The 21,916-nt window shown below is 38.9% G+C and overlaps 1 protein-coding gene across 16 annotated transcripts in view; it reads left to right on the forward strand.

Moving 5' to 3' along the window:
• WDR41 (WD repeat domain 41) overlaps nt 1-21,916 on the forward strand; it is a 202,394-nt gene that overhangs the window by 113,825 nt on the left and 66,653 nt on the right. For 9 of the 16 annotated variants that reach the window (XR_010131734.1, XR_010131735.1, XR_010131737.1 and 6 more), the window contains exon 1: nt 20,768-21,101. The exons of 1 other annotated variant lie outside the window; for it this stretch is intronic. Coding sequence is in view for 3 of the 15 variants with exons in the window: in XM_004058669.5 (XP_004058717.4) it covers nt 21,051-21,101 (51 nt within the window). In the remaining 12 variants the exon portion in view is untranslated. Of the gene's footprint in view, nt 1-20,714; nt 21,102-21,916 lie in introns of those variants that run through there. 6 more of the 16 variants (XR_010131744.1, XR_010131745.1, XM_063700674.1 and 3 more) reach the window with 3 other exon arrangements.

Consider the following 21,916-nt stretch of genomic DNA (forward strand, 5'->3'; position numbering starts at 1 on the left):
GAATCTTTACAAAATTTCATTAAACAGAAGTTAACACAAGAAACTATGTACAGAAGTACAAGAATTAAAAAGTGCATGTGCCATATAGTTTATCCCAAGAATATGAAGGTGAAACAAAACCATATATGTTCAAAATATGTCAATTACTTAAGTTTATTTTAGCGTCTGTGGAATAAAATCATAATAATTTAAATTAAGGTTCCAGATTTCAGCCAGGTGGGGAAAACGATAAGCCTTTTCATTCCGTCTTAATCAGGAAATTTCCATTGCTAATTAAGACTTCCTTAGAGAAAAGGCATCTTTGAATCCTTAGCACTTGAAACAGGGTTTAACTTGTAAGAAGAATAAAATAATGTGAGTACCAAATAAAATAATGCATTTATATATTAATTTGATTTCAGTGTTCAGAATTTTAAACATTTTCCTACCAGGAAAGTTGAGGTCCCGCCTGACCAATTTTTTTTTTTTTTTTTTGAGATGGAGTCTTCGCTCTCTCGCCAGGCTAGAGTGCAGTGGCGTGATCTCAGCTCACTGCAACCTCCGCCTCCCGGGTTCAAGCGATTCTCCTCAGCCTCCTGAGTAGCTGGGACTACAGGTGCACGCCACCACCCCTGGCTAATTTTTGTATTTTTAGTAGAGGCAGGGTTTCACCACATTGGCCAGGATGGTCTCGATCTCTTGACCTCATGATCCGCCTGCCTTGGCCTCCCAAAGTGCCGGGATTACAGGCATGAGCTACCTTACTCGGCCCCACCTGATGAATTTTATGTCCAAAGACTTTTAATTTCTCACCCTCTCTTCCTGACTGCCCCCATCATACACACACACACACACACACACACACACACACACACTCTCTCTCTCTCTCTCTCTCTCTCTCTCTCTCTCTCTCTCACTCACCCCATGTAATTACAGACCGTGGCTTTTCTTAACTTTGCGGGGCACATTACAATCATCTGGGAAACTTAAAAATTTGTGTCCAGGCTGCTCCCTATGCCAATTATATTAGCTTCTGGGTGGAACCCAGGCATGAATATTTTGTAATGTTCTCCAGGTGATTCCACTGTGCAGCAAGGTTGAGAATCCTTGCTCTCCATACACAAGTAAGCTAACAAAATTATACATTTATTTTAGCATTTTCATACTTTGTCTAGATAAAGACATAATATTGTTGTTCTGTATCTATAGATACTGGCTACGAATGCCCAATGGGGTATTATATTCGTTGATTAACTGCCTAAATCCTAAGAATGGTAGAAGTGGAATAGGTGGTAAAGTAATTATAATACATATTACCGATTACTGATTTAGGAAGTGTCTTAGATGTGCTCATCTGTAGTAGTAATAATTAGGGTGGCTCTCGGTAAGAATCCAAACTTAACTAATGCTTCTTGGTAACCTAAATTGAGATTTAGTATCTTGGAAGCCTTACTTACCTGCATTCTAAATAGTCATAGTGATAGTAACAATACAGCAATTAAGCTCATCTATTCTTGCACCTTCCTGGCTGCTGACAGTGAACTAACCTAGGCCGACCTTTACTAATAGAACTGCAGATGTAATGGAACTGTGGATGGATGTTTGAACAGATTCCTATTGTTAAACATTGCTCCACGGATTACATAGAGAGAAAAGAAAAATTCTTTGCCTGTGTTGTTCACAGATCTAATGTGATACAGTGTTGGCTGACTGTGGTTGATTAATAAGTCATTAAATAAGGGTCTGAAGCTAATTCAGACAATGGAATATGTTACGGTGGATTTCTGTCATCACGAATGCATTCATTACAAAACTATAATTATGAATGAAAAGCCATTAGAGATAAAGACAGATAAATTAATTTAAAATTCTACTGCATTCTGCTTAATTCCACAAAATCTACAACAAACTCATTAGTAGGAATGCACAATCCTTAGCAGAACAATTCTTTGAATAAGAGCACAGGATAATCTATTGGTGTAGTGGCCTGTATTGAAAAGACGTCAACTGGAGAGAATGAACTGGTTGTATTTGTTAGAGGGGAAAGTAAGAGAAAGCTTTAAATAAGAATTGTGATCTGGAGGATCTTTCAATGCGGAGTTCTAAAAATTATGATGAGTAACACTTTGTTAATAGAAATTATATTTATAGGGACATAGTTTTTTAAAAAATTCTAATTTTAAAAATTAAATTTGGGCTGGGTGTGGTGGCTCACACCTGTAACCCCAGCACTTTGGGAGGCCAAGGCAGGTGGATCACCTGAGTTTGAGACCAGCCTGACCAACATGGTGAAACTGTCTCTACTAATAAAAAATAGCTGAGTGTGGTGGTATGTGCCTGTAATCCCAGCTACTTGGGAGGCTGAAGCAGGAGAATCGCTTGAACCTGGGAGGCAGAGGTTGCAGTGAGCTGAGATCGCGCCACTGCACTCCAGCCTGGGAGATGGAGTGGGACTCCATCTCAAAAAAAAAAAAAAAAATTGAATTTGGAGTCAGAAAAACCTAGATTCAAGTCCTGGCTCCATTACTCAACAGGCAGTATAACCATGGCTAAGATAATTTACATTTTTGAGATTCAGTTTCATCATCTCAAAAATGTAGCTATTTCTCCTGCTAACTTCATAGGGTGGTTGTGAGGAAAATTAAGATAGTAGAAAGGCATGGAAACCTGAAAACACTAAGCAAGTGTGTAGCAGACACTATTGCTGACCCACCCAATAGCCAATCCTCCGTTCATTCTTGTTGGGCAGAACCATAATTTTATTTATGTATGCACTCATTTCCTAATTGGTTAAGTCATGATTAATCTAATGTAATCCTGGTGATATGGTTTGGCTCTGTGTCCCCACCCAAATCTCATCTTGTAGCTCCCATAATTCCCATGTGTTGTGGGAGGGACCTGGTGGGAGATGACTGAGTCATGGGGGCAGGTCTTTCCCATGCTGTTCTTGTGAGAGTGAATGGGTCTCACGAGATCTGATGGTTTTAAAAACGGGAGTTTCTCTGCACAAGCTCTCTCTTTGCCTGCTGCCATCCATGGAAGATGTTACTTGCTGCTCCTTGCCTTCCACCATGATTGGGAGGCCTCCCCAGCCATGTGGAACAGTAAGTCCAATAAACCTCTTTCTTTTGTAAATTGCCCAGTCTTGGGTATGTCTTTATCAGCAGTGTGGAAATGGACTAATACACCTGGTGATCTCAGTTCCATACTAGTGATTGGTTTAGGAAAGGGGGAGGGGATCCAAACCTGGCCAATGGATGTGAGGAGAAGTTTCTCAAGAGGTTCTATTAAAGAGTTACTCTCATATACTGCTAGAGTTGCAAGATTCAATGACAACTTCAGGTTGCCAATAAATATCTCAATGGCCTGAATTTTAAAATCAGCATTGTTGAGATATAAATCACATATCATATAATCCACCCATTTAAAGTATACAATTTAATGGTTTTTAACCTATTTACAGATATGTGAAGCTATTACCATAGTCAATTTTAGGTTTTCATCACCTCAAGAAGAAACCTTATATCATTTGCTACCATTGCCCTGTTACCATTTTCCCCACCCCTAAGCAACCACTAATCCACTCTCTGTCTCTATAGATTTCCCTATTCTGGACTTTCATATGAATGAAATCATAGCATGTGGTCTTTTGTGACTGCCTTCTTTCACTTCGCTAATGTTTTCAATGATCATCAATGTCGCAGCCTGTGTCAGTACTGTATTCCTTTTTATGGCATAATATTCTACTGTATGGTTATACAACATTTTGCTTATCAATTTGAGTTCTTTCCCCTTTTGAGTATTATGAATAGTGCTGCTATAAACATACATGTACAACTTTCTGTGTAAATATATGTTTTTGTTTCTCTTGATTATATACCTAGGAATGTAATTGCTGGGACCCCTTCATTTCAGGGAATTCAAAGGGGAATTCCAGGGAATTCTCAGGAAGATGGCAAAGGAAACTCCAGGGTGACAGCTGTGTATCAGACCTAGAAAAAAACGGGTTCAGATAGAAGCAGCAAGTCAGAAGTCTTGATGAGGGAGGTCTCCAGCAATAAAATTAAACTAATATTTTCTATTATTGGTCTGGTTGATTGAAAGATTATATTGAGAGCAATAAGCTAAATCATAGGCCAGCTAGTTCACCCAGAGAGAGGGACAGCTAAGAAGAGTTCTCCTGGGAACAGAGCAAACCTCAAACACTAGCCTCAAAAACTATCCCTACCTGAATTTAATTGGATCAGACCATAGAACCATTTATACCACAGGACATTGTCAAAAACAATCAGCCAGCAATTAATGGAGACCAAAAAAAGGGGCAGAAGGTTTTAAAGTGAAATCAGATAAATGAAGAGAGCCCTGCTAAGATCAGTCATTCCAGGGTGACTGTCCCATGCCCAAGGATGCACACTGTGATGAGTACAGAAGCTTCACACTGTGGAGGGAGAGAAACAGACCACTAAAATAGTTTAGCAAGCTACTAAGTACACAAGCAAACAACAACAAAAACAAGCTCCAGAGAAGGGAGGAAATAAGTATCTAGTGTCAAACAATATATTACCAAAAATGTTCAGTTTTCAATAGCAACAAATAATTGTGACACAAGCAATGAAACAGGAAGGTGTGACCCATACAAAAGAAGAAAAAGCAGGCAACAGAACTGCCAGTGAGAGGGTCCAGATCTTGGATTTAATAGATGAAGAATTCAAAACAGCCATTATAAATATGTTCAAAGAACTAAAACCATGTGTACAGAAGTAAAAGATGTTATGATGACAATGTCTAATCAAATAAAGAATACCAACAAAAACACAGACGTTTTTATAAAAGGGCCAGGTGTGGTGGCTCATGCCTGCCATCCTAGCACTTTGGGAGACCCAGGCAGGTCAATCACTTGAGCCCAGGAGTTCAAGATCAGTCTGGGCAACATGGAGAAACCCTGTCTCTACAAAAAATTAGCTGGGCTTGGTGCTGTGTGCCTGTAGTCCCAGCTACCTGGGAGGCTGAGGTGGAGAATCATCTGAGCCTGGGTAGTTGAGGCTGCAGTGAGCTGTGACTGCATTACGACACACTCCAGTCTGGATTAGAGAGTAACACCCTGTCTCCAAAAGAAAAAATAAATAAATAAAAATAAAAGAAATTTTTGTAAAAGAACTAATGGAAATTTGAAGTCAAAAAGTGAAATAACCAAAATAAAAAATTTACTGGAGAGGCTCAGTAGATTTGAACTGGCTGAAGGAATCAGTATACTTGAGAACAGATTGATAGAGGTTATGCAAGCCAACGAGCAAAGAGAAAGAAGAATGAAGAAAACCGGACAGAACCTCAGAGAAATGTGAGACACCATTAAGCACACCAGCATACATGCAGTAGGAGATCCAAATGGAGAAGAGAGGAAGGAGCAGGAAAAATATTTGAAGAAATAATGGCTGAAACTTCCTAAATTTCATTAAAAAATTATGCAATAAAGATACATAATAAACTCTAAGTAGAATAAACAAGGAGATCCATACCTAGTCACATCATGAAGAAGAAATGGAATTCTATCACTATATTTGACTCAATAGTGAATAACGTTTTCCACCTAATACTACAGCCGTAACACTGCAAACACTGAATATTGACTGACAAAAAAATCTGTTATACTTATATCGAGAGCATAATGAAAAGGAACATTGGCAATATAGGTAGGTGATGAGGTGAGGAAAGTTTCATGCGAAGGCTTGGTGGGGAAGGCTTTAGTGCTAGTGCTCATCTAACATAAGAAATCAAAGATTGCAAAATGATGACACGAGACAACAAGTATAAGATATAGCAGTATTGCATATTGTCAGAAAAATAAAGGCAAATTACAAAGAAGCATCTACAGCCTTGAAAGTGGTTGCCTCTAGAAGCAGTATTGGTGCTGGAAATGGGTGGGGCAGTGTATTTATGTTTTATTTTTAATTTTGGTAAAATATATACTACATAAAATTTAACATCTTTTCAAATTTTAAGTGTACAGGTCAGTTATTTTAAATATGCCTACGTTCTCATGCAACCAATCTCCAGAACTCTGATGATTATTTTTAAGCTAGATCTCCTTAGAATTTACTCCTTCAGTTTACTCATTACTAATTTACATGTGCTCATCTGTTACCCTTCAGTTGTTCTTAAAATGCAAGAATTTACTCAATGTTATCCTAAAGTCTAAAATATGTTTCTTTTTTTAAAATTATACTTTAAGTTCTAGGGTACATGTGCACAACGTGCAGGTTTGATACACAGGTATACATGTGCCATGTTGGTTTGCTGCACCCAACAACTCGTCATTTACATTAGGTATTTCTCCTAATGCTATCCCTCCCCCAGCTCCCCACCCCCTACAGGCCCCAGTGTGTGATGTTCCCCATCCTGTGTCCAAGTGTTCTCATTGTTCAGTTCCCACCAATGACTGAGAACATATGGTGTTTGGTTTTCTGTCTTAGTGATAGTTTGCTGAGAATGACGGTTTCCAGCTTCGTCCATGTCCCTGCAAAGGACATGATCTCATCCTTTTTTATGGCTGCATGGTATTCCATGGTGTATATGTGCCACATTTTCTTAATCCTGTCTATCATTGATGGACATTTGGGTTGGTTCCAAGTCTTTGCTATTGTGAATAGTGCTGCAATAAACATATGTGTGCATGTGTCTTTATAGCAGCATGATTTATAACCCTTTGGGTATATACCCAGTAATGGGATTGCTGGGTCAAATGGTGTTTCTAGTTCTAGATCCTTGAGGAATCGCCACACTGTCTTCCACAATGATTGAACTAATTTACACTCCCACCAACAGTGTAAAAGCATTCCTATTTCTCCACATCCTCTCCAGCATCTGTTGTTTCCTGACTTTTTAATGACCACCATTCTAATGGCATGAGATGGTATCTCATTGTGGTTTTGATTTGAATTTCTCTGATGACCAGTGATGATGAGCATTTTTTCATGTGTCTTTTGGCTTCATAAATGTCTTCTTTTGAGAAGTGTCTGTTCATATCCTTTGCCCACTTTTTGATGAGGTTGTTTGTTTTTTTCTTGTAAATTTGTTTGCATTCTTTGTAGATTCTGGATATTAGCCCTTTGTCAGATGGATAGATTGCAAAAATTTTCTCGCATTCTGTAGGTTGCCTGTTCACTCTGATGGTAGTTTCTTTTGCCGTGCAGAAGCTCTTTAGTTTAATTAGATCCCATTTGTCAATTTTGGCTTTTCTTGCCATTGCTTTTGGTGTTTTAGTCATGAAGTCCTTGCCCATGCCTATGTCCTGAATGGTATTACCTAGGTTTTCTTCTAGGGTGTTTTTGGTTTTAGGTCTAACATATAAGTCTTTAATCCATCTTGAATTAATTTTTGTATAAGGTGTAAGGAAGAGATCCAGTTTCAGCTTTCTACATATGGCTAGCCAGTTTTCCCAGCACCGTTTATTAAATAGGGAATCCTTTCCCCATTTCTTGTTTTTGTCAGATTTGTCAAAGATCAGATGGTTGTAGATGTGTGGTGTTATTTCTGAGGTCTCTGTTCTGTTCCATTGGTCTATATATCTGTTTTGGTACCAGTACCATGCTGTTTTGGTTACTGTAGCCTTGTAGCATAGTTTGAAGTCAGGTAGTATGATGCCTCCAGCTTTGTTCTTTTTGCTTAGGATTGTCTTGGCAATGTGGGCTCTCTTTTGGTTCCATATGAACTTTACTTTTTTAACTTTAGTTTTTTCCAATTCTGTGAAGAAAGTCATTGGTAGCTTGATGGGGATGGCACTGAATCTATAAATTACCTCGGGCAGTATGGCCATTTTCACGATATTGATTCTTCCTACCCATGAGCATGGAATGTTCTTCCATTTGTTTGTATCCTCTTTTATTTCATTGAGCAGTGGTTTGTAGTTCTCCTTGAAGAGGTCCTTCACATCCCTTGTCAGTTGGATTCCTAGGTATTTTATTCTCTTTGTAGCAATTGTAAATGGGCGTTCACTCATGATTTGGCTCTCTGTTGGTCTGTTATTGGTGTATAGGAATGCTTGTGATCTTTGCACATTGATTTTTTATCCTGAGACACTTTGCTGAAGTTGCTTATCAGCTTAAGGAGATTTTGGGCGGAGACGATGGGGTTTTCTAAATATACAATCATGTCATCTGCAAACAGGGACAATTTGACTTCCTCTTTTCCTAATTGAATACCCTTTATTTCTTTCTCTTGCCTGATTGCCCTGGCCAGAACTTCCAACACTATGTTGAATAGGAGAGGTGAGAGAGAACATCCTTGTCTTGCACTGGTTTTCAAAGGGAATGCTTCCAGTTTTTGCCCATTCAGTATGATATTGGCTGTGGGTTTGTCATAAATATCTCTTATTATTTTGAGATACGTTCCATCGATACCTAGTTTATTGAGAGTTTTTAGCATGAAGGGCTGTTGAATTTTGTCGAAGGCCTTTACTGCATCTATTGAGATAATCATGTGGTTTCTGTTGTTGGTTCTGTTTATGTGACGGATTACGTTTATTGATTTGCATATGTCAAACCAGCCTTGCATCCCAGGGATGAAGCTGACTTGATTGTGGTGGATAAGCTTTTTGATGTGCTGCTGGATTCGGTTTGCCAGTATTTTATTGAGGATTTTTGCATCGATGTTCATCAGGGATATTGGTCTAAAATTCTCTTTTTTTGTTGTGTCTCTGCCAGGCTTTGGTATCAGGATGATGCTGGCCTCCTAAAATGAGTTAGGGAGGATTCCCTCTTTTTCTATTGATTGGAATAGTTTCAGAAGGAATGGTACCAGCTCTTCTTTGTACCTCTGGTAGAATTCAGCTGTGAATCCGTCTGGTCCTGGACTTTTTTTGGTTGGTAGGCTATTAATTATTGCATCAATTTCAGAGCCTGTTATTGTTCTATTCAGAAATTCAACTTCTTCCTGGTTTAATCTTGGGAGGGTGTATGTGTCAAGGAATTTATCCATTTCTTCTAGATTTTCTAGTTTATTTGCATAGAGGTGTTTATAGTATTCTCTGATGGTAGTTTGTATTTCTGTGGGATCAGTGGTGATATCCCCTTTATCATTTTTTATTGCATCTATTTGATTCTTCTCTTTTTTTTTTCTTTATTAGTCTTGCTAGTGGTCTATCAATTTTGTTGATCTTTTCAAAAAACCAGCTCCTGGATTCACTGATTTTTTGAAGTGTTTTTCGTGTCTCTATCTCCTTCAGTTCTGCTCTGATCTTAGTCATTTCTTGTCTTCTGCTAGTTTTTGAATGTGTTTGTTCTTGCTTCTCTAGTTCTTTTAATTGTGATGTTAGGGTGTCTATTTTAGATCTTTCCTGCTTTCTCTTGTGGGCATTTAGTGCTATAAATTTCCCTCTACACACTGCTTTAAGTGTGTCCCAGAGAGTCTGGTATGTTGTGTCTTTGTTCTCATTGGTTTCAAAGAAAATCTTTATTTCTGCCTTCATGTCATTATTTCCCCAGTAGTCATTCAGGACCAGGTTGTTCAGTTTCCATGTAGTTGAGTGGTTTTGAGTTTCTTAATCCTGAGTTCTAATTTGATTGCACTGTGGTCTGAGAGACAGTTTTTTGAGATTTCTGTTCTCTTATATTTGCTGAGGAGTGCTTTACTTCCAATTATGTGGTCAATTTTAGAATAAGTGTGATGTGGTACTGAGAAGAATGTACATTCTGTTAATTTTGGGTGAAGAGGTCTGTAGATGTCTATTAGGTCTGCTTGGTGCAGAGCTGAGTTCAAGTCCTGGATATCCTTGTTAACCTTCTGTCTTGTTGATCTGTCTAATATTGACAGTGGGGTATTAAAATCTCCCATTATTATTGTGTGGGAGTCTAAGTCTCTTTGTAGGCCTCTAACGACTTGCTTTATAAATCTAAGTGCTCCTGTATTGGGTGCATATATATTTAGGATAGTTAGCTCTTCCTGTTGCATTGATCCCTTTACCATTATGTAATGGCCTTCTTTGTCTCTCTTGATCTTTGTTGGTTTAAAGTCTGTTTTATCAGAGACTAGGATTGCAACTCCTGCTTTTTTTTTTTTTTTGCTTTCCATTTGCTTGGTAGATCTTCCTCCATCCCTTTATCTTGAGCCTATGTGTGTCTCTGCAGGTGAGATGGGTCTCCTGAATATAGCACACTGATGGGTCTTGACTCTATCCAATTTGCCGGTCTGTGTTTTTTAATTTGGGCATTTGGCCTGTTTACATTTAAGGTTAATATTGTTATGTGTGAATATGATCCGTCATTATGATGTTAGCTGGTTATTTTTCCCGTTAATTGATGCAGTTTCTTCATAGCATCGATGGTCTTTACAATTTGGCATGTTTTTGCACTGGCTGGTACTGGTTGTTTATTTCCACGTTTAGTGCTTCCTTCAGGAGCTCTTGTAAGGCAGGCCTGGTGGTGACAAAATCTCTCAGCATTTGCCTGTCTGTAAGGGATTTTATTTCTCCTTCACTTATGAAGCTTAGTTTGGCTGGGTATGAAATTCTGGGTTGAAAATTATTTTAAGGATGTTGAATATCAGCCCCCACTCTCTTCTGGCTTATAGGGTTTCTCCCAAGTGATCCGCTGTCAGTCTGATGGGCTTCCCTTTGTGGGTAACTGGACCTTTCTCTCTGGCTGCCCTTAACATTTTTTCATTCATTTCAACCTTGGTGAATCTGATAATTATGTGTCTTGGGGTTGCTCTTCTTGAGGAGTATCTTTGTGGTGTTATCTATTTTTCTGAATTTGAATGTTGGCCTGCCTTGCTAGGTTGGGGATGTTCTCCTGGATAATATCCTGAAGAGTGTTTTCCAACTTGGTTGCATTCTCCCCATCACTTTCAGGTACACCTATCAAACGTAGATTTGGTCTTTTCACATAGTCCCATATTTCTTGGAGGCTTTGGTCATTTCTTTTTACTTTTTTTCTCTAACCTTTTCTTCTCACTTTATTTCATTAATTTGATCTTCAATCACTAATACCCTTTCTTCCATTTGATTGAATTGGCTATTGAAGCTTGTGTATGTGTCACGAAGTTTTCGTGCTATGGTTTTCAGCTCCATCAGGTCATTTAAGATCTTCTCTATACTGTTTATTCTAGTTATCCATTCGTCTAACCTTTCTTCAAGGTTTTTAGCTTCCTTGTGGCGGGTTTGAACATGCTCCTTTAGTTCAGAGGAGTTTGTTATTACCAACTTTCTGAAGCCTATTTCTGTCAACTCATCAAAGTCATTCTCCATGCAGCTTTGTTTGATTGGTGGCAAGGAGCTGTGATGGAGAAGAGGTACTCTGGTTTTCAGAATTTTCAGTTTTTCTGCTCTGATTTCTCCCCATCTTTGTGGTTTTAATCTGCCTTTGCTCTTTGATGTTGGTGACCTACCGATGGGGTGTAGATGTCCTTTTTGATGTTGATGCTATTCCTTTCTGTTTGTTAGCTTTCATTCTAACAGTCAGGACCCTCAGCTGCAGGTCTGTTGGATTTTGCTGGAGGTCCACTCCAGACCCTGTTTGCCTTGGTATCACAAGCAGAGGCTGCAGAACAGCAAATACTGCAGAACAGCAAATATTGCTGCCTGATCCTTCCTCTGGAAGCTTCGTCCCAGAGGGGCATCCACCTATATGAGGTGTCTGTCAGCCCCTACTGGGAGATGTCTCCCAGTTAGGCTACATAGGGGTCAGGGACCCACTTGAGGAGACAGTCTGTCTGTTCTCAGAGCTCAAATGCTGTGCTGGGAGGACCACTGCTCTCTTCAGAGCTGTCAGACAGGGACATTTAAGTCTGCAGAAGTTGTCTGCTGACTTTTGTTCAGCTATGCCCTGCCCGCAGAGGTGGAGTCTATAGAGGCAGTAGGCCTTGCTGAGCTGTGGTGGGCTCTGCCCAGTTCGAGCTTCCCGGCTGCTTTGTTTACCTACTCAAGCCTCAGCAATGGTGGATGCTCCTCTCCAAGCCAGGCTGCGGCCTTGCAGTTCAATCTCAGACAGCTGCACTAGCAGTGAGCAAGGCCCTGTGGGTGTGGGGCCCGCTGAGGCAGAAATGGCAGAGAATCTCCTGGTCTGCCAGTGGCTAAGACCTTGGGAAAAGCGCAGTATTTGGGCAGAAGTGTCCTGTTTTTCCAGGTACAGTCTGTCACGGCTTCCCTTGGCTAGGAAACGGAAATCCTGCAACCCCTTGCACTTCCTGGGTTAGGCGACGCCTCGCCCTGCTTAGGCTTGCCCTACGTGGGTTGTGCCCACTGTCCAAGCAGTCCCAATGAGATGAACCAGGTACCTCATTTGGAAATGCAGAAATCACCCATCTTCTGTGTCGATCACGCTGGGAGCTGCAGACCGGAACTGCTCCTATTTGGCCATCTTGGAACCTCCTGAAATATGTTTCTTGAGAGCAGGGACTACAAGATTCAAATTTTAAAGTTTTTAGTATCTTTTTTTGTTTTTAATGTAATGTCTCACAGCACATTCTAGTTCGTCTGCCCTTCTTTATACCTATTAGAAGCAGCTTGTCTATCTACAAGAAATCCTCTGGGATTTTCATTATGATTTGGTATCTGAACCTTAAGATTTCTTTTTAAGAACATTTTAAACTATGAATTCAATTTTGTAAATGGTTATGAGACTACTTAGGTTACCTATTTGAGCTTGAACAGATTTTGGTAATTTGTGATATTTGAGAAATCGCTCCATTTCATCAGTTGTTAAATTTTTGTGTGTAGGGTTGTTTATAATACTCTCTTATTATCCCTTTAATGTCTGTGGGGCCTACAGTAATATCCCTGCTTTCATTCCTTATACTGCTAATTTTTATCTTTTATTTTTTTTCTTTGTCAGTCTTGCTAGGGGCTTATTAATTTCACTGATCTTTTTAAACACCAGCTTTTGGTTTTATTGATTTTCTCCATTTAAGTTCACTGACTCTTGCCTCTGTCCTCTCCATTCTGCTATTAGTTCATCCACTGAGTTTTAAATTTTGGTTATTGTATGTTAAATGTAAAATTTTTCATTTGGTTCTTTCTATTTTATATGTTCTATTTCTTTGCTGATACATTGTGTTTTAATGTTTGTTTCAAGAGTGTTTATAATTGCCATGCCAGCATTTTTATAATATGTTTTAAAGTCTTCGTCAGGTAATTCCAACATCTGTAGTTTTGTCATTGGCAACCGTTGATTATATTTTTCCATGTGAGCTGAGACTTTTGTGTTTCTCCATATGCCAAGTAATTTGGGCTTATACTCCTAGACCTTTGGAATATGACACTATGAAACTTGGTTTTAAGTCCTGTGGAGACTGTTGGTATTTTTTTTTTAACAAGCAATTAACCTGACTAGGTTAGGCACAAGTTGTAACTCACCTTCTGTGAGCTGTGGCTCTAATGTTTGTTCAGTTTTAATGCCTTTACAGTGTTATCTGTATTTGTCCCATCTAGTAATTAGTCTCGGACCCAGGCAGAATTCTATTAACTCAGTTTTCAAAGTCTTTGGTACACTAATTAGGTTAAGAGCCTTGCATATGAAGATAAGGAAGGTGTGCCTACATGTTCATATAAAAGTAATTGGGGTTGCTTTCCTGAACTCTTCTATTTCCACTATCTCTCTGGTACTTTCTGTTTCCTTGGGGTTTCCCTCTTTGGAAACCACCCCCTTTCGTAATTGCTCCACCTCTGGTGCCAGTTAGTGGAAGGGTAGAAAGATGGGAAAAAACAGGTCTGGGTTTGGATGCACTCTTTTGCAGCATGAGCTCCACCGAATGGAGAGGAAGTCTCCCTTCCCTTAGAGTTTTGGCTCCTGCAGTCTCCTGTTGGTAGCCACTGTAACAGCTGCCACCATTACTGTGGGATATTTTGGAGTCTGAGGCATAAGAGAATGGACAAAAAGGAGAGGAAAAGACCCAGAGGATTCCTGCATTCTCTGTAAGCTTTCGGAGTTCCTCTTCCTGCAGTTTCAGCCACAACTAGAAGGTACACCTTTCTCTTTCTGCACCACAGTGCTCCTTTCCAGATTTGAGGTTGCATTGGATTCAGGCTGGGGAAGTTGCTGAAGAAAAAAGAAATGCTGACTTGCTGGTAATTTGAATTCTGGTATTCTTCCCCATTCCTCCTTTTTCAGAGTCCTCAAAGATTTACGTCATCTATTTTGTTCAAGGTTTATAGTTGTGTTCAATTGGAGAGAAAGAGTGACATGTATTTATCCTATCTCACTCAGAACTGGACTTTTATTAAGTTTTCAGGGTTCTTTATATATTCTGGAGAGAAGTCCTTTTTCACCTACCTAATTTGCAAATATTTTCCCTAGTCTATGGCTTATTTTTTATTCTCTTAACAGTGTCTTTTAAAGAACAGAAGTGTTAATTTTGATGTAGTACAATTTATCAATTTTTTCTTTTATGAATTGTGCTTTTGAGATAAAATCTTTAAAAATTCACAATGGTTTTTTCTTCTTTTCTTTTTCTTTTTTCTTTTTCTTTTTTTTTTTTTTTTGATGGGGTCTTACTCTGTCACCCAGGCTGAAGTACAGTGGCATGAACATGGCTTCCTGCAGCCTCTAGCTCCTGAGCTTAAGTGATCCTCTTGCCTCAGCCTCCTGAGTAACTGGAACCACAGGCACCTGCCACCATGCTTGGTTAATTTTAAAACTTTTTATAGATATGAGGTCTCGCTATGTTGCCCAATCTGGTCTTGAACTCCTGGGCTCAAGCAATCCTCCTACCTCAGCCTCCCAAAGCGCTGGGATTATAGGCTTGAGCCACCGTGACTGGCCTCTCCATGTTTTATTTTAGAAGTTTTATAGATTTAGGTTTTACATTTATGCCTATGATTAATCCTGTATTTTGCTTATGGAATGAGATATAAATTGAAGTACATTTATTTGGATATGGATGTCAAATTGTCTAGCACCATTAACAAAAAGACTTTTTCAACAGTCTTTTCTACACTGACTGCCTTTACACTTCTGTAAAAAAATCAGTTATCCATATATATGTGGCTTTATTTTGGTACTCTATTCTGTCCCATTGATCTATTTATCTCTTTTATTATGGTAAAATATACTAACATATTTGTCATTTTAACCATTTGTAATTGTACAATTCAGTGACATTAAGTACATTCACAATATTGTATAATCATCACCACTATATACAAATTTTTCTCACTGGTCTCAACATAAACTCTGTACTCATTCAATAATAACTCCCTATTTCCCCCTCTCCCATCCCTGGTAACCTCTGTTCTATTTTCTGTCTCTATGAATTTACCTATTCTAAGTATTTCATAATAGTGGAATCATACAATATTTATTCTTCTGTATTTGGTTTATTTCACTTAACATATGTTTTCAAGGCCCATCTATGTTGTAGAATATATTTAAAAATTAATTCCTTTATGACTAAATAATATTTCATTATATGCATACATCACATTTTATTTATCCATTCATCTGTGGATGGACACTTGGGATGTCTCCACCTTTTGGCTATTGTGAATAGTGCTGATGTCAACATTGGCCCAAATATCTGTTGAGTCCTTGCTTTCATTTCCTGTAGATACATGCCTAGAGGTGGACTTGCTGGATCATATGGTAGTTGTATGTTTAACTTTCGAGGGTCTGCTAAACGATTTTTCACAGGGGCTGCTCCATTTTACATTTCTATTAACAATGCACAAGGACTCCAATTTCTCCATATCCCTATCAACATTTATTTTCCAGCTTAAAAAAATTATAGGCATCCTAGTATGTGTGAAATGGCATGCCATTGTGGTTTTGATTTGCATTTTTCTAATGACTAATATGTTGAGCTTCTTTTCAGGTGCTTAACGACCATTCATATACCTTCCTTGGAGAAATGTCTACTCAAGTCCTTTGCCCAGTTTTAATAGGGTTGTTTTATGTTGTTGTTGTTGTTGAGTTGTAGGAGATGTTTATATATTACAGGTATCACTTCCTTATCAGATGTATGATTTGCAAATATTTTCTTCCATTCTGTAGGTTTTCATTTTCTTGGTAGTATCCTTTGACGCATGAAAGTTCTTAATTTTGATGAAGTCAAATTGGTTTATTTTTTCTTTTGTTGCCTGTGCATTTGGTGTCACCGCCACTAAATTTTGCCAAATTTAATGTGATGAATATTTTCTCCTCCAATTTTTTTTCTTCTAAGAGTTTTACAACTTAGCTTTTAAGTTTAGGTATTTGACTATTTTAAGTTAACATTTGTGTATGGCATAAGATAAGGATCCAAGTTCATTCTTTTATGTGTAGAGATCCAGTTTTCCTAGTACCAATTGTTGAAAAGACTGTCCTTTCCCCATTGGATGGTCTTAGTACACTTGTCAAAAAAATTGACCATATATGTAAGAGTTTATCTCTAGGCTCTCTGTTCTATTCCGTTGGTCTACATGTCTGTCCTTGTGCCAGTACTGTTACTTTAACTTCGTAGTAAGTTCCACAGTTGGGAAGTGTGAGTCCTCCAACCTTATTTTCTTTTTCAAGATTATTTTGGCTATTTGGGACTCCTTGCAATTCCATATAAATTTGAGGATTATTTTTCCATTTTTAGGAACAAGAGTATTGAAATTTTGATAGAGATTGCATTGAATCTGGAGATTGCTTTGGGAAGTATTTATATTTCAACAATGTTGTCTTTCTATCCAAGAGCTTGGATGTCTTTTTATTTATTAAGGTACTCTTTAATTTCTTTCAGCAATGTTTTGTTGTTTTCAGTATAGAAGTCTTTCACCTCCAGGGTTAGATTTATTCCTATGTATTTAATTATTTTAGATGCTATTGTAAATGGAATTGCTTTATTAGTTTTCTTTTTGGATTGTTCATTGCTGGCAAGTAGGAACAACACTAATTTTTTTTGTATTAATCTAGTACCCTGCAACTTAGCTGAATTTATTTATTAGCTCTATACCTTTTTTGTGGATTCTTCAGGATTTTCTATATATAGGGTCATATCATCTGCAAATAGAGAGAGCTTTACCTCTTCCTTTCCAATTTGGATGCTTTTTACTTCTTTTTGTCTACTAGCTCTGGCAAGAACTTCCAATACAGTGTTGAAGAGCAGTGGTCAAAGAGGACATCTTTATTTTGTTTCTGATCTTAGGGGAGAAGCTTTCAGTCTTTCACCATTGAATGTGATGTTAACCATGGGTTTTTCATAATTACTTTTTATCCTATTGAGGAATTTCCCCGCTATTTCTGGTTTTCTGAGAGTTTTATGATAAAAGGGTGTTGGATTTTGTAAAATGCCTTTCTGCATCAGTTGAGATTATCTTGTGGTTATCTTCCTTTGTTTTATTAATGTGATGTATTACATTGGTTGATTTTCTTATATTGAACCACTCTTCCATTCCTGGAATAAATCTTACTTGGTCATAGTAAATAATACTTGTTAATATGCTGTTGGATTTAATGTGATAATATTATGTCAAAGATTTTTTTCATCTGTAGTCATAAGGGATATTGGCCTATAATTTTCTCTTTTTGTGATTTTTTTTCTGGCTTTGGTATCAGGGTAATGCTGGCCTTGTATAAGGAGTTAAAAAGTGTTTCCTCCTCTTCACTTTTTGGAAGAATTTGAGAAAGATTTGTGTTAATTCTTCTTTAAATGTTTGGTAGATTCATCAGTAAAGCCATCTGGTCCAGGACTTCACTTTTTTGGGAGGTTTTTGAATACTGTTTCAATCTCTTTACTTGCTATAGGTCTGTTAATATTTTCCATTTCTTTCTGAGTCAATTCAAATAATTTGTGTATTTCAAGGAATTTATTCGTATCTTTTAGGTTATCTAATTTTTGTTCGATTGTTCATAGTGGTCGCATAGTCTCTTTTCTCTCTGTAAAGTCAGTAGTAATGTCTCCACTTTCATTTTCAATTTTAGTTATTTGCATTTTCTCTTTTTTTCTTTGTCAGTCCAGCTAAAGGTTTTTAAATTTTTTTCATCTTTGCAAAAGACCAACTTTTGGTTTCATTGATTTGCTCTATTTTTTCTATTCTCTATTTTGTTTATCTCTGCTCTAATTCTTATTATTTCCTTCCTGCTACTAGTTTTGGGTTTCATTTGCTCTTCTACTTCAAGTTCTTATGGTATAAAGTCAGGTTATTGATTTTAGATCTTCCTTTTTAATGTAGACACTTATACCTATAAATTTCCCTTTAAGTACTGCTTTTACTGCATCCCTTAAGTTTTGTCGTGTTGTGTTTTTGTCTCTAGGTATTTTATAATTTCCTTTGTGCTGCTTTTGCTTGTGACTCATTGGTTGTTTGAGTGTTTTGCTTAATTTCAACACATTTGTGAATTTTCCAGTTTTACTTCTGTCACTGATTCCTGTTGTGGTCAGAGAAGATACTTTGTGTGGTATCTATCTTTTAAAATTGATTGAGACTTATTTTGTGGCCTAGCATATGGTCTATCTAAGAGAATGTCCTACATGTGCTTGAGATGAATGTTTATGCTGATGTTGTTGGGTAGCGTGTTCTTTATATGTTAGATGTAATTAGTTTATTGTGTTGTTTATGTCCTCTATTTCTTTACCTTGTCTGGTTGTTCTATCTATTATTGAAAGTGGACAAATGAAGTCTGCTACCATTGTTGTAGAACTATATCTTTCTTCAATTCTGTTAAGTTTTGCTTCATAAATTTTGAGGGTCTATTATTAGGTGTGTAAATATTTATAATTGTTTTATCTTCTTGCTATATTGACTATTTTATTAATATATAACGTAATGTTTCTGTCTTTGAAAACTTTTTTGATTTAAAGTCTATTTTGTCAGCTGTTAGTACAGCCACTCCAGTTCTCTTTTGGTTACTATTTGCATGGAATATCTTTTTCTATTCTTTCCCTTTTGATCTATTTGTGTCTTTGATCTAAAGTCAGTCTTTCATAGACGGCATATAGTTGGATTCTATAGAGTTTGGTTTTTTTTTTTTTGTCAATCTGCCTTTTCTTTGGACAGTTTAATCTATTTATATTTAAAGTAATTACTGATAAAGATGAATTTCTATTTTGCTATTTGTTTTCTATATGCCTTATAGTTTTTTTGTACCTCATTTTCTCCATTACTGCCATCTTTTGTGTTTAGCTTATTTTTTGTAGTAAATGTTTTGATTCCCTGATCATTTCCATTTATGTATATTTTACAGGTATTTTTGTGTTTACCATGAGAATTACATTTAACATCCTAACGTTATAACAATCTCATTTTAATTTATACCAACGTAACTTCAATAGCATACGAAAACTCTGCTCCTATATTGCTCCACCCCCACCCTTTCTATTGATGCCACAAATTACATCTTTATACATTGTGTGCCCAATAATATACTAATCTTGTAAAAAGTTCTTTCTTAGCTGTCCTAAGAGGAACCAAGGGAGGAAGTGTTCAACCCTGGACCAGTGCTTTAAAGCATCAGCAGAATGTCCCTTACATCAGAGTAATGTGGCATTGGGCAAACCCTAAAGAGCATGGGGCAAACCCTAAAGAATGTGGATAATCAGAAGAATAAAATGTAGGCTATTTGGGCAACCACATTGTCTCACGTGAAGATATTCCTTCCAGAACTGAACTCCTGATGTCTCTGAGTTTTGTTTTACTAAAGATAAGTCCCTCTTTCCCAGGGGATAGTCTCTGTTTTGGTCTGTCTTCAACTGTATGCAGACTGCAATTTGGGGCTAGCACACAGAAGGCAACATGCTCCTGATCCTTGGGAGTGTGTTCTTGCCGAGTGCACTCAAAAGGAATACAAAGATGAATTATAGGAGATCCGAGTTCCAGAGGGACTGTAAGTTTGTGTAGCTGCTCACAACTAACTTAGCTTAAAGTGGAATGTATGGCTCTCTCTTATTGGTGACTGGGACATTCTGCCTTGTGCCTCCAGAGCAGCATTTTATGTGATTCCTTTCTGCTTCTCTAGTGCATCTGTGTCCAATACATGTTTGCTGAATTAATGCATTAGTTGGGACATTTGTAGATTCCCTACAACAATTTACTGCTAGGAGGATTATTTGAACCTAATACATATGCAAATATATATATTTATACTTTTGCAAACATGATATGTATAAGTAGTTCCTAGACCAGTGATTTTCAGACCTTGCTACTCATCAGAATCACCTGAGGAACCTTCCCAAAACCCCGATTCCTACGTCCCAACCACAAAGATTATTTTAATGAGTCTGAGGTGGAAGCCAGGAATCTACATTTTCAAAAGCTACCCAGGTAATTCTGATATGCAGTCAGCATAGATAACCACAGCCCTTTGACTACCTAAGAAAATTTAGTAGTCAAAAAAAGGTATATGAACTGCCTTCTATTCTTTAGGGAGATTCTATGTTAATATAGCATACGGTCAAGAACACTACCAATGTAGCCACTTCCTAGCTGTTATCTTTAGACAAATTACCTAATCATTCAGAGCTTCAGTTTCTTGATGTGTAAAATAGAGGATATAGGTTTACCATGAGGATTTATGTAAAGCCTTAGCACAGTAGCTGTACTATAGCACACAGTAAATGTTGGCCGGATTTATTCGGCTGTACACATGAGCCACTGGATTTGTCTGGATGCAGAAGTCTACTGCGGTACACCTTCTTCAGCCAGCTCTTGGGAAAGCAGGGGAGATTTCCTGGTACCCCAGGAAGTGGAGGATACTAAAGCCATGTCACAGGGAGGGGCATTATTCTTGGTGCGCTCTTGCTCGCCGGGGTCGGGTTGCTGCTCCGCGCGCGTCCACCAGGGGCCGCTCGAGCTACCCAAGCTCCGTGCGCTACCCGGCGGCGCTCCCGCGCGTGCTCACTCGGAGCAGCGCGCGCCCTGCAATCGCCGCAGCCGCCCCCGCCTTTGGCCGCCGCTCCCCAAGCGACTGCCCAAACTAAGCCTCCGTGGCTGGGTACGGGAGCGCTTTGGGGACAAAAATTCTCCCTCAACTGTGGTCTGCATTCCTTCGGCCCGTGGGCTGATCTGGGGCGGGAAGTATTAGCGTCTCAGTTGCGCTGCAGCCGGGGAGGAAGGAGGAGGCCGAGCCGGGGGCGGAGTTCGGGCTGACTGGGGCTGGACCGGGCAAGACGCCGCCGCTGCCCGGATGTTGCGATGGCTGATCGGGGGAGGCCGAGAACCGCAGGGACTGGCCGAGGTAAACCCCGGGTGGGTCTGCTCTGCGCCCGTCGAGCTTGCTGGAGGGGCGGCTTCGTTCCGGTTCGGCCTCCCTGGGTTCCGACCGCGGGGACCCGGGCGGAGGCGGGGCTGGCTGCTGAGCTCGTGCCACGCGCTGTTCTCACGACGGTGGGGGCGGAGGGCGCGGGAGCCGGAGCTTCTCAGACCCGGCGGGCCCCCCTGCGCACCCTGGAGCTGCAGACCCCCGGCCCCGTCCCACGGCCAGCTGAATCGTGAGACCCTGGCTCAGGGACGCTCAGCTGGTCAGCAGTCCTATTGGGACCTGTGACAACTTAGGGCTTCTGGCTACCGAAACTATCTTCATTTCCACTTAAAAAGTATCCGATTTAGCTAGAAACAACGAGTTGTGACCGCAGCTTTCCACTTTTGGTTTATTTGAATTGGTGTCTCTTCCTGGCGTCTACTGATACTTGGTCAGGGAATATAAAATTAATTTACTTATCCAAGAACCGAAAAAGGATATAATTATTTTTAAAAAGTAATAATCTGCTTCAAGGTCAAGAACATGATTTTCTAATTAACTGCTGTTTTTGGTTTCATAGTCACACTTTCTTCATGGGCCCGAATAATTGAATAGACCGTGTGTAATGAAATTTACATTTGAAATGCGAATAAAATAATTTTTGCAGTCTTGGAAATTTGAGGTCCCAAATTTATTTCGTATGCCACACAAGAACTTTCATGCGCGTCCGTGTGAAGAGACCACCAAACAGGCTTTGTGTGAGCAATAAAAGCTTTTAATCACCTGGGTGCAGGCGGGCTGAGTCCGAAAAG

Source organism: Gorilla gorilla, chromosome 19, assembly GCF_029281585.2.
Source record: "Gorilla gorilla gorilla isolate KB3781 chromosome 19, NHGRI_mGorGor1-v2.1_pri, whole genome shotgun sequence".
Taxonomy (NCBI): domain Eukaryota; kingdom Metazoa; phylum Chordata; class Mammalia; order Primates; family Hominidae; genus Gorilla; species Gorilla gorilla.